Genomic DNA, 17,981 nt, shown 5'->3' with positions numbered 1-17,981 from the left:
TGGGTCTGCTTTTGGGAGAACTAACCAGGGGTCGTAGCCTGGGTTCCCTTTCTTGGTCAGGAGATACTTTCTCATAGAAATGTTTTAAATGGAGATGCAAGCCATGTATTGTAAAATTCACCTATTGTAGTGTACAATGTGGCAGTTTTGGGTATGTTCACAAAGCTGTGCAGCCATCACTACTATCTAACCCTCAAGCATTCCCATTGCCCCCAGGAACCCTGTGCCCATTGGGTCCCTCCCACCCTTCTTCCTCAGCCCCTGGAAACCACAGATCTACCTTCAGCCTCCGTGGATCTGCCTACTGTGGACATATCCTGTGGAAGGAATCACATGGCACGTGGCTTTTTGTGTCTCACTTCTTTCACCGAGCATGAGCCTTCACGCTTCAGCCACGCGGTACCCCGAGCCAGCACTCCAGGCCTTGCGATGGCTGAGTAACATTCCATCATGTGGTGTTACAGTCTGAATTCTGTCTCCCCCAAATTAACACGTTGAAGCCCTCGCCACTAATGCCTCAGAAAGTGGCTGTGTTTGGAGCGAGGGTGTTTAAAGAGGTAACGAAGCTGTGTGTGTGGTGGTGCCTCAGACTCACCTCTCTGGAAACTCTTTTCGATCTCAATGCTCCACTTGCCGAACTCCATCCGGATTCTGGTGAACAGCCGACTGTCGTCGCCCCACACAGATTCCTCCCCCTCTACTAAGGCTTGGATGTCCTGATTAAATGCATTGATTTTCTGTGAAGAGGAAGCACAGTGGAGCTATGTCAGATGCTAGCGTGGCGGGATCTGAGATGATACACGTGCTGAGGGGCAAGGCATTCTTGCTGCCTACGGGCCACTCTGGGGAATGGGCACCAGGCCCCCCCACTCTTCCCTTAAGGCCTTTGGGGTCTTGGGTGAGTCCCATGATGAGGAATCCAGGAGCAATGTGACCCTCTACCCTCCACACCCCACCTCCCTGCTCCCCGACCCTCAAACCCGGGCCCTATCTGGTGCTCAGTGGACAGAAAAGAAAGAAGCGCATAAGGCACGCGGCCCCTTTCATACATTCAGGGTGTGACCCTTCAGCGCGATGCCACGGCGCTACTCACGTCAATCAGAAAGAACATTTTCTCAGTTTCTTCTTCCGGGATGTCCATGCCATACTTCTGCAACTGCTCTGTTATACTCTGCTGGTTCTCCTTTATTTGATTTTCTAACAGGGGCAGAGATTTCTGGGGAAAGCAGGAAGAAAGTCATGGAAATACAGCAACGTGAACCGGGAATGAAAAGATGGCCCAGGCCTCCCTCTGCGAGGTGCGGGCAGCTGAGCAGGGCATCTGACTTCCCGGCTTCCTCTATAAGGACTCTCCTGCCTGGAGAGAGGGCACTGCTTCCCACCCGGGGCTGCCCACCCTCCCGTTCCCGTGCAAACAGCCTTGCCCATGCCAGACGACCCCTTGGCATGGCTCCTGGGCCCTGGAAAAGCAATTTGTCTAGTGGGTTCGGAAAAAGTGCACCTGCAACAATTTGAGATTTAGCTACTTTCATGCTGTTGTGCGAGACGGAAAGTGATCAGGCCCTGTGTCTCTAATAACAACCATAAGGTGGAGTGCACGTGCCGGCTCAGCCTTCCACGGCGAGCATCTAAAGACGCCGGCTAGCATGTCACACGCAGCCTTTAAACGTGTCAGTGAGCTGGCAGGTGTTCACAGACACCCAGCAGCCAAAGCCAGCTGACAGTGGGCGCCCACGGATGCCAGAGGAGAGCCGCAGTAAGGCTCGATTTGGCCTCAAGGGCATTTGTGAGAGAAAGCTTGAACTCGCCTGAGGTGATGCTGAGGCGAAGGAGAAATCCCCGGGGGCTTGCTCCAGGCAGGAATCTAAGGGACGAGCACCTTCTTTCTAGATAAACCTGGGGTCCTGACATGATGCCCTCATCATAGCAGAGGCACAGCCTGCCCACCAGCCCGTTCCTGGGGGACTGTGTGCCACGCCTGGACTCTGTGCCAAGTGGAGGGGAAGAGAAAATCTCCATGGAGAGTCTGTACCCACAGCCAGCACTCAGACAGGTTTGTTCCCCAACTTCACACTTGCCGAGGGGTCCCCAAACCTCCAGCTAAGAAGCTAACATGATTCAAGCTAGAAGCAAACGCTGCCTCTCCCCGAAAAGCCCCATTGAACCCAGGCTTCTGCAAATCCCCACAGACCAAGTTCCAAGAAACTCAGGCTGCCAGTCAAAATTCCCGCCCAAGGCCCTGTGGGAACGGCCCGCGGAACCCAGCACACCCGGCTTCTGATTCTGGAACCATCGAGTTCAAGGCACAACAGAAATACATGCAAAGGCATCTTTTAAAAGGATCGAAAATGGGCAAGAGCAAGAGACTGTGCGGACAGATTGGAAAAGCAGAAAAATGTTAAGAAATGAAATACGATTATTACAGTTACCAAGGCAGGCTGACAGTGGCAGGCGGTGAGAAAGGAAGAGTTAGAACAGTGCTCAGAAGGTCTTGATTTTTAATTCGACCAAGTGGACACTGTCAGCATCCCTCTCACTGTGTGGGCCTCTGACAAGCACCATGCATGACCCGGGCCCTTCTCTAGAAACGGGGGGTTTCAGGCCACATTCCAGACCCACTGAGCCTGGGCCTGCATCTTCACAGATGCGTGGGAGTTCCATGTGCTCGCTGACAGTTCAGCGTCGCCATGCCATGATCCAGCTTGCTGTTTGTAGGATTCTACCCAGAGGACATTCAGCCCTCCCTCTGCTTACACTGATGTGTGCGATGAGCTCATTGGTCAGTCTTTCTGCCAGGCAGGGGATCGTGGCCTTTCCCTCCTCCAGGAGATCCCTGCAAGAGAAGACGGCACACACACACCCATCTTAGTGTAGCCACAGAAGGCTTTGTGCAGCTGCCTGCGGAAGTCACGGCAAATCCAGTAACTTCCAACTGGAGGGAGTGCCCTGCTGTTGGTAGGTGCCCCGTCAATGTTCAGAATTGAATCGTATAGAAGGATGACTGCATTTTAGTCAATTCAGATCATTCAAAAGTAGTATAGAATGACCCCTTCCAGTTGATGTGTGAAATGTGTCTTTACAAAAATACAGCCACCTACAGATACGTTTTCATCACACACACACACACACACACACACACACACACACACATTCTGTGTGCACCACACATGTAGATATATATATAGTGCATATCGGTAGAGGACTTCATAAAATTATATTGACCCGTTATTTACATAGGTGTGAGGGTGACCATGGAACCAGGGGACACGGCTTCCCCGAGACGAGGACTGAGACCATGGTTGCTCGGGCGAAGGAAGCCACGCCCTCCTCAGTCAGTCCAACTCTGAGTTCCCAGGGTGAGTTACGACAGGGTTCTGACATTGCACAAAGCTTGGCAATATAAAAGGCAGGAAAGCACGAGTCGACATACCTATTAGTGAGATTACACACAAGCTCAAGTTCTCTTTCCACACCTGTCCATTTGTCTAATTGTCGTAAAATACACATCTCATAAAATTTACCGTTTTAACCATTGCTAAGTACACAGCTCAGGGGTATTAAGCACATTGATGCTGTTGTGAAAAAGTCTCTACCATCCAGCTCCTGAACGTTCCATCTTCTCAAAGTGAAACCCTGTCCCCGTTGAACACTAACTCCCCATCCCCCAGCTCCAGGCCCTGGCTCCCGCCATCCTACACTCTGTCTCCATGACTACGACCACTCTCAGGACCTTATGTAAATCGTACAGTGACCAGCTTATTTCACTTAGTATACTGTTCTCGAGGTTCATCCATGTTGTAGCAGGAGTCAGAATGTCCTTCTTTCTTAAGGCTAATATTCCATCGTATGAATAGATCACATTTTGTTTACCCATTCATCTGTCAATAGATACTTGAGTTGTTTCATCTTTGGCCTTTGTGACCAGTGCTGCTGTGCTCAGAGGTGTGTGAATAGCTGTTTACACACCTGTCGATTCTGAACAAGACTCTCCACGGGCTTCTGGGAGAATTGATCGTGATGATATTAACAATGTGCGTGGGGCTCCACCTGCCTACACAGGTGTGCACACAAGGGCCTCAACATCCCATAAGCACCTTTTCATTGACATCTTTTTGGCCGGGTACCAAAGCGCCCTGAAGAGGCTGTGCCAGAGGCTCCCTGCCCCGGGGCAGAGCCAGGCTCCTCCTTCCTGCCACCTCTGCATCTTCTCAGTCTTTTCAATCTGCCAATTTAACTGTCTCTTCCTTTTAAGAAAATTCTTGTCTTTGGCCTTAGAGTTAGACAGATCTCTATCATGGGATTCTAAACTCTCCATCTATAAGCTTCAACCAGTATTTATTTTGGTGTAATGTGAATGTTCAGGGCACAAAGTTTAACTTTTTCCCCCAAACATTAAATGATGTTTTCAGTGCCACTGATTAATCATCAAAATGACATGGCCCATGGATTTGAAAGGCCACATTTATCATATATCCAATACATGTATCTGGGTCTATTTTGGGTTTACTACTTTTTCCCTATTTGTTGTATTTATGCTTTTATTCTGGTTCCAGCACCATACTCTTTAAATTATTGTAGCAAGTTCACTCCTTAATTTGATTTTTTTACAAGTTTGTGGGGGTTTTCTTTTGTTTTTGTTTTGTTTTGTTTGTGAATGTGAATTCCTCCATGTGAATTCCATGCATGTGAATTCCTCCATCTTTCTTCCAGGGAAATCCCACAGTCACTCTCAGGATCAAACACTCACACATCGGTTTTCCCCGGGGAGGACAGAGGTCCTTGGTTAGGTTTGACCTTGGGAAAGCGGAGCCGGGCGTACCTGAAATAAGGATGGTCCTCGAAGAAGGCCCTCTCTCTCTGCAGGGCCTTGGACAGGCTCATCTGGTACTGGATGTCCTGTTGGCCCCGGCACTTGACGATCATGTAGCCCTTCTTCAGGTGGTAGACGAGGTTTCGCACCACGTCAACGACCTTGTCTTCCGTGCCTCTGTCCACCAGGTCGGGCTTTGTCAGGATCCCTGTGAACCAGAGACTTTCAATTAGGGGACACTCACAGCTCCGTTGGAGCGAGGAGTGGTCAGCTCACCACCTGGGGGAGGAGAGTCTCGTGGCCACCCGCTTCCCCCAACCTTGCTTGAGGGCAGACCATAGGGCTTGCAGAGTCCAGGTGCAATGCACGGAACTTTCCATCTTCCCCGTCTGACACTCTGTCCCCATTAAACACTCACTCCCCATTCCCCCCTCCCAGCCCCTGGCACCCTCCATTCTGCTTTCTATCTCTATGAATCTGACTCCTCTAGGGACCCAATATATGTGTTATTTGGCTTATTTCACCTGGCAAAATATTTTCAAGGTTCATCCATGTTGTGGCATGTGTCACACATCCTTCCTTTTTTCCCCACCCTCAAATTCACTGTTAACTGACAACTGCTTTCAGGTTTTGCCCCAATCCCTGAACTCAGCAGGCCTTTTGTAAGCAGGCAGACAAGGGTTATGGGCCCACTTGTGGCCAACAAGAATCCACGTGGCCCGCGCCATCCGCACTCAGTGGGCACCAAACCTGACACCTTAGCAGTCTCATCTGCTGGGTGCAGCCCCCCTCCCCACCCTGCATGTGTGCCAACAAACACCCATTTGGATTCAAGGGATGCTTTCCCACTATCAGACCCCCTACCATTTGTCGGTTCGTCCCTCTTCTTACCTATGGTCCTGTCTCCATCGGGGTCCACCTCCTGAGCCATGCTCAGCGCCTCTGTGGTGGCGATGTCCACGTTACTGGGCACCACCACCAACATGATGGTCTGTTGCCTCAGGATGTACTTCTTGATGAGTGCTATAATCTGTAAGAAAATGAGGGGATGTGAGAGTTGAGCTAGGTTCTTGGAGTCCCAGGGGTATCCCCCCCCTCAACACAAGCCTAGCAGCTCTTCCCGAGCCAGAGTTTGAGGAACTAAGTTCTCTGTGGCAGAAAGAGCTCTGGGGTCAGGGAAAACCAAGGTTTCTGCTCATTAACCATCTCCTAAAACCTCAAATCTGATGGTCACAAAAAAACAAGATGCTACAAGAATTGCTCAAGTCTTGCCTAGGTCATTAATCCATAGGATGAGAGTCATTGATAGGGAAATATCATTATATTGTTTCTAGTGCTCTTTCTTCCCACGTAAGATCCTTCTATAATACATGCCTGTTTAGATATGCCACAAAATGTGACTATACCTAAAAATGCATCACCATAAAATACATAAAACAGAGAAAACATATTTCCAATTTTGCCTGTTTGCCTCACTCTGTCCAGAGAAGCCTCTACCTGACTTGGTGGAGAAAACTGCAGCCATCATGCGCTCAAAATTCCCTACTCATACCTCCTAATACCCAACCCTCAGCCTCAGCCCTGAATTCTCTATTGCTCTAATGAAGCCTCCCTCCCGCACAAGACCAAGGTCAAGATGAAGCCTGAAGTTTCACCTGACGTCCGATGTCAGCTGGCTGATTCCCCACAGCCACCCTGGTGATGCCAGGAAGGTCTATCAGGGTCAGATCTGGCACGTGAGGGGAGCTGACCTCCAGATTAATTAGCTCTTGACTGATTCCCACACCTTCCCCAGCAATGACATTCTGGGCTAGAGAAGAAGAAAAAAAGAAAAACCAAATAGCACTTAGGATGAAAGTTACCCATTACAGCGAATCCTCTGAAGGCAACACCTACCAGTCACTTTTGTACCTTCCCCAAATGACTGAAACTTAAGTATGTGACATGGTAGGAAGAAATTAAAGTCAATAAGGAAAAGTTATCTATTCGTCTCAATCACAGTTAGCAGCGACTAACTGTGTTACTCCTTTGTCTTTATCAACTTCAAGTCTGATTTCTCCCTTTGGATGTCTCAAATTGGTCAAATGGTCTCTGTGGTTTATGTCTACCGAGACCTTCCATAAATTAGTCTAAACAAGGATTCTGTAAACACATCTATTCTGCTCCTGGAGGAAAAGGCCCACCCGGATTCCTCTTCCATCAGGTCTGCGGAGTGGGGAAGCCCTTAAATAAAAAAGACTCAATATTTGAGGACAAGCTTTCCATTTTAAAATTCACATCATCCTCAGATACTTAACGTGTATACTAAGCAATACATTACTGAGGTCAGAATCTGCTCAAAAGCACTGTCTTAACACATTGTTTGTGGGTAGTTTTTATCGCGCGCTAACAGGTGGTGTGGGCCACTTTTGCTAATTTTTTGCTCAAATGGCAACATTCAGTAAAATTACAATAACTTTAGTTTACGTATTTATACATTACCCGCATTCTACTGCTAGTCTATAAAAAACGTATTAATACGTGTCCCGTGCTCTACTACTACAGTCAACGTAAAACATATAAATACATTTCCCGCATACAATGTGTTAATGAGGGAAAAGAAGATAAAATATGAGAGATCTGGGGCCTGATGAGCAGGAGGGAGAGAGGGATGGATGGTTCCCAAGGGTGCCAGGCGGACCCAGAAAGGAGAGAGTGGGAACATGGACAGGCAGACCCCACCCACTTCACCTGGTTTGACCTGACATCCAAATAGGTGAGGATGAATGAATATGGGGTACTTACCTTTCCTGATTTCCTGTTCTACCTCCGAAGCAGTAGAAAGCTCAATCTCCAGGTCTCGGTAAGTGACTTTGCCTTTCCACTCATCATCATGCCTAAGTTTTCTCAGTTTCAGCACCAGGGGACATCTTGTAACAATACCTAGGAAGCCAGGTGCATATCAGTTCCATACTCTGCTCTTAAAAGTCCTATATGGTGGCCTTGGATCAATGGCTCTCAAAGTTTCATATAATCTTGGAGACTGTTCACACTGCTAACGTTCTGGTCTCACCCTCTGATACTCTAATGCATGACATCTGTGATAGCCTCAGAAATGTGCACTTAGAATATACATCTGAGGTGATTTTTGGCTCCTTAATGCTTGAAAGCCTCTATTTTAAGTATCTTGCTTCATCCCAGTGTTTTGTCTCCAACTCAAGTGGGAAATAACAAACTTATGCAAACATCCTCCATTATCCCCTAATATACACTACTCCTGTCAGAGAGGCATCTATCCAGAAAGACCAAGACCAAAGATGGTCTATCCATCCTCCATATCCAGAGCATGTCAAGACCCATTTCAGGTCTGTCTGTGTCCATGAGCCCTCACTGATATCCTTGGTCTTGTAGCTCAAACAGCACCAATGATCAGAGAACCAATCTTTGCCTCTCAGATGGATGGTCAGCTCTGGGGAAGGGGCTCAGGAAAGGCGCCCACATGCACAGAATCCTGGGCTGGAGACCCATATGCACTTACTCAAGCCCTTCCACACAGTGCAGGTTATGTATAAACCACACAGAATTGTGCAGTGAGTGGGTATTATGGACTAAATGGTGCCCCCCTCAAAATTTACATGTTGAAACCCCAACCTCCAATGTGACTGTATTCGAAGATAGGACCCTCCTTTAAAGAGGTGATTAAGGATAAATAAGGTCCTAAAGGTGGGTCACTAACCAATATGGCTGACATCCTTCTAAAAAGAGGAAGAGACACCTCACATGTGTACACACAGAGAAAAGGCCATGTGAGGATTCAGCGAGAAGATGGTCATTTGCACAAGGAGAGCAGCCTTGGGAAAAACCAAGCCTGTTGACACCTTGATTTTGAACTTCTATAGCCTCCAGAACTGTGAGAAACAAATTTCTATTGTTTAAGCCACTCAGCCTATGGTAGTTTGCTATGGCAGCTGTAGCTGACTGATAGAGAGGGTAAGTTCTTACCGCTGCCTCTGGGGAGGGAGACACCAGACAGCGCCTCCAGCACGGAGCTCTTTCCCGAGCTCTGGTCCCCGATGACGGCGATGGCGGGCAGGGCCAGGTCCTGCTCCACGCCCAGGGCCCGCAGGGAGTCGATGAGGTCGATGCAGGGGCGCACCTTCTCCTCGTACTGGCTGCACAGGCTATTCTCCAACGTCTAGCAAAAGCAGAATCAGAGGATTTTGTCATGGCTTGCAGGTCATGCTCCATCAAAGATGGACAACTTCAACTTGCCCAATATACAGGTTATTCAAGTTACCGAAAGAGAGTGGGAGAGGAACAGAAAAAAAAAAATGATAGATTAACATTTTTCCAAACTTGATGAAAACTATTAACCCAAAGGTCCAAGAAACTCAATGAACCTCAAGCACAAGAAACTATTGTGAACTACATCAATCTAGTCCAATTGCTCAAACACAGCGATATTGAGAAAATGGTTAAAGCAGTCAGAGAATGACATGTTATGTATAGAGGAACACAGGTGAGATTTCAGCAGACTTCTCGTCAGAAATCATGCAAGTGAGAAGACAGTGGAACAGCATTTTTAAAATACTAAATATGCCTTTTAAAAATGAAAGTGAAATAAAGACTCTTTCAGATATACCACAGGTGAACAAATTCATCACAAGCAGACTTGCACCACAGGAAATGTTAAATTCCTCCCAGCAGAAGGAAAGTGGCACTGGATGGAAATCTTAATCTACACAAAGGAATCTACACTAGAAATGGTAACTACTATACTTTTTAAATTACTTAAATACATTTAAAATAAATTTGACTGAACAAAAATAACGATATATTGTGGGACTTATGATATAGGTAAAGTTAAAATTCATGACAAAAATAGCATGAAGGCCAGGAGGGGAGACATGAGAGCAAACTTGTCAGGTTCTCATATTAGACATGAAATAGAATAATATTCCTTGAAGGTAAAGTTAATAATGTTTAATAGAGACACTCAGGCAATTCTATGTAATAAGCCAACAAAGAAGGTAAAATAGAATCATAAAAAATACTTGATGAACTTAAAAGAAGGCAGAAAAAGAAGAAATGAAGAACAGATAGGGTAAATAGAAAATAAATAGCAAAATGATCTTCTCAAAACCATTAATACTAACAATCACAACAAATATAAATGGTCTAAATACTCATAGAACAGTCAAAATGACTTTGAAAATAAAGAACAAAATTGGAGGGCTAACATTACTATATTTCAATAATTGTTATAAAGCTTCAGTAACCCAAACAATGTAATCTATAATAATAAAATCGTAATATGCAAATCAACTGAACCACCGAACAGCAGAACGACCATCTGGACAACCTTCCGGACAACCATGCTATGACACCCTTGGCACTACCAGCTAAGGCAGGTGTGATGCGATTGGTTGGGGGCCCAGCCATCACCCCATGATGGCTTTGCAGAGGGAGGCCCCGGCTGTGGCAGCGCTGTGGCAGGTGGGCAGGGCCTCCCTCTGTGGGGGCGATCCATCATGGAGCCCTGGCTGGGTGGTCAGGGCCTACCTCTTTAGGGTGATCAACCATGGGATTCCCGGACTGTGAGAGGGCACAGGCTGGGCTGAGGGACCCCCACCTCCCCCCAGAGCACAAATTTCGTGCACCATGTCTCTAGTACTGGTATAAAAATGGAGAAAGAAATTGATAGATCACATACATTTCCAGAAATAAACTGACACGTATATGAATAACTGATTTTTTACAATAGTGTAAGAACTATGCAGTGGAAAAAGGATAAGCTTTTCAACAAATGGTAGTGGAATAATCTAGTTATCAGCACGCAAACACACACACACACACACACACACACACACCACCTAAAATCTATCACACCATATACAAGCATTTGCTCACAATGGGTCATAAACCTAAATGGAAAACTTAAAACTACAGAAGTTCTAGAAGAAAACATAGAAGAAAATCTCTGTGACTGTGGATTAGGCTATGGTTTCTTAGGTATGGTTCCAAAAGCAGAATCCATAAAAGAAACCAACTGACAAATTCAACTTCATCAAAATGAAAACATTGGATGTTTATATGAGGCTGTTAAGAGAATGAAAAACAAGCTACAGTCTGGGAGAATATGTTTGCAAAGCATATATCTGACAAAGAACTTGTACCCAGAATTACAAAGAACTCTCAAAACTCAACAGTGAGAAAACCACCCAATTAAGAAAAAGAGAAATTAATTTTATCTTTTCCTTTTTTAAAAAAAATATATTCTATTGATTTTTTACAAAGAGGAAGGGAGAGGGATAGAGAGTCAGAAACATCGATGAGAGAGAAACATCGATCAGCTGCCTCCTGCATACCCCCCACTGGAGATGTGCCCGCAACCAAGGTACATGCCCTTGACCGGAATCGAACCCATGACCCTTCAGTCTGCAGACTGACGCTCTATCCACTGAGCCAAACTGGTCAAGGCTTATCTTTTCCTTTTTAATTCCCATTTTTGAGTGTGTTTTATAATATACATAAATTTTACTAGAATATTTCCTTTACGTTATGGTAAGAAGCTACTTATATTTTGGGCCAGACAAGTCTTTGTGGTGGGGGGCTATCCTGCATTCTAGTATTATAAGGAGATTTGGCAGAATCCTGGGCCTCTATTCACTATTCTCCATGAGTTTTTTTGTTGTTGTTGTTTTTTAATGGTTCAAAATTTTTAAGTATATTTTACTAGAGGCCTGGTGCACAAAATTCATGCACTCATGGGGGAGGGGACCCTCAGCCCGGCCTGCGCCCTCTAGCAGTCCAGGACCCCTCACTCCTCACCACCCACCTGCTCGCTGCACTCGACTAGCTGCTTCTTAGCTTTGCTGCGGAAGTGGGAGAGGCTCCCACCACCACTGCTGCGCTCGCCAGTCGTAAGCCTGGTTTCTGGCTGAGCAGCACTCCGCCTGTGGGAACACACTGACCACCAGGGGGCAGCTCCTGCATTGAGCATCTTCCCCCTGGTGGTCAATGTGCATCATAGCAACGGGTCATTCTGGTCATTCTGCCATAACAGTCACTTAGGCTTTTATTATATAGACTAGAGGCCCATTGCACGAATTCATGCACCAGTGGGGTCCCTGGGCCTGGCTGAGGGATTAGGCCGAAACCTGCTCTCTGACATCCCCCAAGAGGTCCTGGATTGTGAGAGGGCACAGGCCAGGCTGAGGGACCCTACTGGTACACAATAGGGGCTGGGGAAGGATGCAGGAGGTTGGCCACCTGGGGAGGGATCGCAGGAGTGCTCCAGGGCATGTCCGGCCCATCTCGCTCAGTCCTGATTGGCCAGACCCCAGCAGCAAGCTAACCTACCAGTCAACTGTCTCCCCCTGGTGGTCAGTGCACATCATAGTGAGCGGTTGAGCGGCCTTAGCATATCATTAGCATATTATGCTTTAATTGGTTAAATGGACAACCGGATGACTGGACACTTAGCATATTAGGCTTTTATTTTATAGGATTGATTTTTACAGAAAGGGAGAGGGATAGAGAGTTAGAAATATCAATGAGAGAGAAACATCGATCAGCTGCCTCCTGCACAATCCCTACTGGGGATTGAGCCTGCAACCAAGGTACATTCCCTTGACCAGGATTGAACCTGGGATCCTTTAGTCGGCAGGCCGACGCTCTATCCATAGAGTCAAACCGGTTAGGGCCTCCATGAGTTTTGACAACCAAAATATCTCCAGACTTTGCAACATGTTCCAAGATGCAAATTTGCCTCAGGTTGCAAACCACTGCCTTACAGAATATGTATGAGTTCAAAACTTCATATACGGGAATACTGACAAATTCAGTAGAAAATGGGGTACACACTGGCAAGGACTCCCTCAACTAACCTTGAGTGGGGCTCTATTGAGCCCTCTCCTCAGCCTGCTGCTAAGCCAGTTCATCCAGAATCCCTCACCTTTGATAGATAATCAAGTCCCTCTTAGCATTTCTCCCTCCTTCTCTCTCACCCTGCCTACTGGCTATAAACTCCAGTTGTACTTATATTCCACACTGAGCTCAATCTCTCTCCTCCGTTGCAATAATCTTGAATAAAATCTTCTTTGCTATTTTTTTTAAGTATCTAGTGCAACTTTTCTCCATAAGAACACTTAAGAAAGCAGAACACCCTGCCACAGGGAAAGCCCATGTGTCCTCGAGTAGCCTCAGTATCCAACCCCCCTATTGCTTATTTTGGTTTTCTTTTTTTTTTTTTTTTATCATCCCTTCACAAGAGTGTATAAAAGATGAATCATTAGCAAATGCACATGTGCCAACCACCTGGGTTAAGAAAACACATATTCTCAGGACTTAAGACACTCCGTCCACCCCCTCCCTAATCACCAGCCTCCTACTGCCCCTTCACCCCTCAGAAGGTCCTTCTACCCTGAGGCTTGTGATAACCACATATCTGCTCTTCTTCATTGTTGTACCATCGAACCATCTTTCCCTGAACAACACATTGCTTACTGTTGCTTGTTTTGGAACTTTACATAAATGAGACCACACTGTACATTTCTTCTATGACGCGATTCTTTGGCTCACCACTGTTTTTTAGATGCAGCTATCTGGGTGCCTGGAAACCTAGTTCATTCATTTCACTGCTATATCCTAGTAGAACTCTGCTGCATACACACACCACAATCACACATGGGCACCTGTGTTGGCCCTGGGTTTTGCTATTTATAAACAATGCTGTTAGAAGCACGGCTCCCAGGGGGAATGGGCAAGAGTTTGCATAGTGGTTTTCAAACATAAACCTGAAGTAGAATCATCTGGAGGGCTTGTTAAAGGCCCCCTCCTGGAGTTTTAGTTTTCTAGGTCCAGGGGTGCTGGGGTCCAACCCCAGCAGGTCCAGGGGTTCCCCAAAGGTGTGGACGGAGTCGGCGAAGAAGGAATGACACAGAGACAGTGTTCAGTTGCTCATCATAGCCGGGTTCTCTTGTCAGGGTCTCCAGCCAGGTTCAGTATCCAGGTTCCCGCTAGGTTCTCCAACCAAGTTCTGTAGCCAGGTTCTGTCCAGGATCTTTTGCCATGTTCTCTCCAGTGAAGTTCTTCTGTCTCTAAGTTCTGTGTAGGTTCTGTCTTCTGAGTTCTGTCTTCTGAGCAAACATATTAAGAACAGTATGCCATATATGCCAGGTCCCTTGAAACAGCAAGGATGGACCGGCTCCCGGCACAGGGGAGGAGTGTGTGTGGGTGTGAACATCTGCATTTCAAATATCATCTGCATAATAGCATCCCAGGCGATGCTATCACTGATTTGGGGACCACACTTTGAGAACCAAGATCGACACCTAGAAGTAGAATTGCCAGATCACCAGACACACTGTTCAACTTGCCTGCAAGAGGTCAGGCTACTTCCTAGCAGGTGGGTGTGAGCTGTGCGAATCCTTACTGCCCCTACACCACCAGTTACAGCCAGGCCCGAGACAGTTATACAGCAGGTCCTCGGGTTACGTTGGAGATCCGTTCCTACGGCACAGCCGTAAGTCGGAAGCCACCTACATAAGCACCTACGTCACTCACATGGAGCACATCCACAGCAGTGATGAAGTGAAACAGTAAAAAAATTTAAAAGAAAGATAACAATTCCTGACCTTTACTTGTGGTAAATGATAAAAAACATAAAGCACGTATGTACATACGTCAACATGACAGAACTTTTTTTTTAATAAATAAATGGGAGATGGTGACATAACCACGAAACAACGTACGTCGAGTCTGACGTAACCCGAGGACTGTCTGTATTAGGGTGGAAAGGTGGGCAGAACTTTTTATTTTCCTATGTCCTTCAACATGGTTTTTAATATTGTTTGAGATACTGGTAACACTGATCATGAAAATGGAGTCAGCTTGAAAGGAGCTGATCCGTGGCTTGAAAACACGTAACAGCAAGAAAAGGAGCTTTTTCTAAGTGCCCAAGCTTCCTGCATTCACTCCTCTCAACAGCCACCGGAAGTAAATAAAATTCTTATGCCCTTTAAAGATGGAAAACCAGGCACATAAAGGGAGGAATAACTGAAGATCACGCAGCTGAAAGTGTCAGTGTTGGGATCAAATGTAGGCCAACTGATTCCAGAAGCTAAATTTGGTTCCCAACAAAAATATGTCTTGCCGAAATCAGTTTGGATCAGTGGATAGAGTGTCAGCCTGAGGACTGAAAGGTCCCAGGTTCGATTCCGGTCAAGGGCATGTACCTGGGTTGTGGGCACATCCCCAGTGGGGGATGTGCAGGAGGCAGCTGATCGATGTTTCTCTCTCATCGATGTTTCTAACTCTCTCTCTCTCTCCCTTCCTCTCTGTAAAAAATCAATAAAATGTATTTTAAAAAAATATGTCTTGATTTTGGGGAAACAGACACCAACATGGCTGCCCTGTGAGGGAATGTCATGATGACACCTCAGAGGGTTGCAGTTTGAGACTGAATCATGTCGTGAGCAACTGGTAACACAGGGTTCCCAGCGCCCAGGACCCAGGCCAAAATTGCACCCTAACCAGCATCAGCTAAGGCAAAAAGTCTACATTCATTTGCAAGAAGGGCTCAGGCTGTAGGATCCACATCCTTGATCTGCTCCGAGAGACGTGAGGGAGCGAGCCTCTCCGGCCACAGTGGCATCGCCACGCACGGGGCAGCTCTGAAATGGCCACGGCTCACATCCACACGGAGAGTGACTTCCAGGCAGCAACTTACCGTCTCCAGATTTCCCTCCGGCGTAACAGCATCTCCATTTGGTAAGGGATGACTGGGTGCAGGGGTGGAATCAGGACTTGCTGTTTCCATGTTAGAATGACCTGTCTTCTCCCTTTATCGGCTCAGCTGAAAACCAAGTAGATCAGGATGAACACAGTCAGAAGCTGGGCACATTCAATCATGCAGCCAAGCCCACCACTCTACTGACGGAAAAAGAAATGACAGCAGGAGCCGGAGGAAGCAAAGGTCCGATGATGACAAAGGCTGTTTCCCAGCTCAGTGCTCTACAGAATGCTTCTAGACCCCAAAAGATTTTTTTTAAACTAGGTATTTCCTGTCATCATTGTAGGTTGAACATCAAACGTTTTTTTCACCACGCCTAGCTGGTGTGGCTCACTGGTTGAGTGTTGACCTACGCACCAGAGGTCATAGGTTGGATTCCCAGTCAGGGCACATACCCACCCCCCAGCAGAGGGGGAGGGGTGGTGCAGGAGGCAGCCTATCAATGATTCTCATCATTGATGGTTCTATCTCTCTCTCCCTCTCCTTTACTCCTCTCTCTAAAATTTAATAAAAACATATTAAAACATTTTTTTCTCACCATAAATTTAGATAGTGGCAAAGAATGAAATTTATGATGTATTTTTTAAGTACATTTAAAAATAAAATTATCATAGAATTCATTCTAAAAAAAAAAACTGATTCTAATGCAGCTGAAGGAATCTAATTATGGTAATTTGATACCCAAACCTATCGTTTAAAAAAATATTAACGCCAAGTCATTTATTCTTGATCCCTGATTTCATATTTTCATTCCATTTCTTCCACATAAGTGTATCTCAATGTTATTCATTTTATTTTTGAAACTATTTAACTGACCACTTTATACTTGCCTGCACACAATATATATGCATATATTTGAAATTCATTTGAAAAATTTTCTGAGACCACAAGTCTCCAAACACTAAATTTTTTTATACAACCAATAATCTTGGATAAAACTAAATAAAAATATCCTCCTTTGGTTTAAAATAAATGTTATAAAAAATATAAAGCACCCACTTACGTCCAATGTAACTTCCTTTTCCTTGACGACGTAAAGACGAGTTGGACAGAAACACAAAGCTGTTCTCCTACACCGCCTTCAAGTCATGGAAAACACACAGATTAGACCCAAACCCTGCACATAGGGAGAGAACTCATCTAGGTCCTTTCCCATCGCTGCCCATGGTGCAAACACAGAGGGGACAGAGGGACCCACTTGGAGGCACATTCGTGGTTCCCGGAATCCTTCTTGTAAATCCTGAATGTTTTAATTCTGAGACGGATGGATGAGGCACAGAACCTTGCTGTAAATTTACTGCCTGAATCAAATTTTTTTTCTGATACTCTCTATGCTTCTTGTCCGATCTCCCAAGAGCTATGCAGTCTTTCTCAATATTAAAAGGCAAGATTAAAAAACACACACACAAGGGAGACTGGGGTGAATTCCTTTTCTGGAAAAGTGGGAGAAAGGTGACCAGGAAAGGCGATCAATTTCAGAGTACTACGGGCTTTTGCAATCTGTAAGTGTACCCTTACCTCCATGCCTTTGGAAAGACTTCTGTGCTCAGCAGGATCCCAGGAATTGTATTTATAAATACATTCCCTTCCTGTGTTTTTGTTTGTTTTTCTTGTCATGATTCTCTCTGGCTATGTATGTCTTGTCTGGGTGCTAAGGTCCTCTGCGGACAATTGTTCAGTTCAGGAACCACAACTACATTTATTTGGAGCGTTAGAGATGCCAGAAGGTAATACAATTAAAACAAAAAAATTCGCCCTAGCTGGTTTGGCTCAGTGGATAGTGTGTCAGCGTCCGGGTTTGATTCCAGCAAGGGCAGTAGGGGGCGTGCAGGAGGCAGCTGATCAGTAAGGGCTCCTTCATCATTGATGTTTCTCTCTCTCCCTCTCCCTTCCTCTCTGAAATCAATAACAACATATATTAAAAAAAAAATTCCCAGTGGAAGAGCCCCCGCCATGGGGGTCAGAGTTCCTCCCTGCCTCCGCATTTCCCTGCCGAATGCTTGCGGTGCTTTTTTGGCTTCCCTTCCCTACAGGCTGTTTCCTCTGAGGACCGGCCAGCCCTAAACTCCAGAGACACCCCGAGCCAAGTCCGCTGGGCGAGGCGTGTCTCATTGCCAGCCATGGTGACGCAGCGCAACATGCCAGGACGAGAAATGGAAACTGTGCTGTGCAAAGTTTTTGCAGAAAAGCCGTCGGTTGGCGGGGCTGTTTTGGGTCGGTCTCCGGGAGCCTGGGCAGCCTGAAGGCGACCCGAGTGTGCTCTGGCCCGGGGAACAACGCCATTCCCTTCGGGACCGTTATTAGCAGGACCGTTATTAGCAGCCCCGCAGCGCCCACACCCCGGGGCTCCCGCCGCCCAGACGCCCCGCTCCGAACCCGGCGGGGGAGGCCGCGCCC

General features: G+C 46.4%; 1 protein-coding gene across 2 annotated transcripts in view; it reads right to left on the bottom strand.

Annotated features, from left to right (window-relative positions):
* The window catches only part of MX1 (MX dynamin-like GTPase 1), a 27,080-nt gene extending 10,400 nt beyond the window's left edge, over nucleotides 1-16,680 (bottom strand). Inside the window, exons 1-10 of one of the 2 annotated variants that reach the window (XM_006754326.2) lie at nucleotides 16,588-16,680; nucleotides 15,522-15,647; nucleotides 8,792-8,984; nucleotides 7,595-7,732; nucleotides 6,466-6,620; nucleotides 5,702-5,840; nucleotides 4,820-5,018; nucleotides 2,755-2,833; nucleotides 1,094-1,216; nucleotides 596-737 (exon numbers count right to left, since the gene is read on the bottom strand). In XM_006754326.2, the coding sequence (XP_006754389.1) occupies nucleotides 596-737; nucleotides 1,094-1,216; nucleotides 2,755-2,833; nucleotides 4,820-5,018; nucleotides 5,702-5,840; nucleotides 6,466-6,620; nucleotides 7,595-7,732; nucleotides 8,792-8,984; nucleotides 15,522-15,611 (1,258 nt within the window). In that variant the 5' untranslated portion in view covers nucleotides 15,612-15,647; nucleotides 16,588-16,680. Of the gene's footprint in view, nucleotides 1-595; nucleotides 738-1,093; nucleotides 1,217-2,754; nucleotides 2,834-4,819; nucleotides 5,019-5,701; nucleotides 5,841-6,465; nucleotides 6,621-7,594; nucleotides 7,733-8,791; nucleotides 8,985-15,521; nucleotides 15,648-16,583 lie in introns of both variants that reach the window. The other variant, XM_006754325.2, reaches the window with a different exon arrangement.
* Nucleotides 16,681-17,981: the final 1,301 nt, after the last annotated feature.

This window comes from Myotis davidii, unplaced genomic scaffold, assembly GCF_000327345.1.
Source record: "Myotis davidii unplaced genomic scaffold, ASM32734v1 scaffold512, whole genome shotgun sequence".
Classification (NCBI taxonomy): Eukaryota; Metazoa; Chordata; class Mammalia; order Chiroptera; family Vespertilionidae; genus Myotis; species Myotis davidii.
The sequence above is the reverse complement of the archived record's forward strand: the minus strand, read 5'-3'. Positions and strand labels throughout refer to the sequence as shown.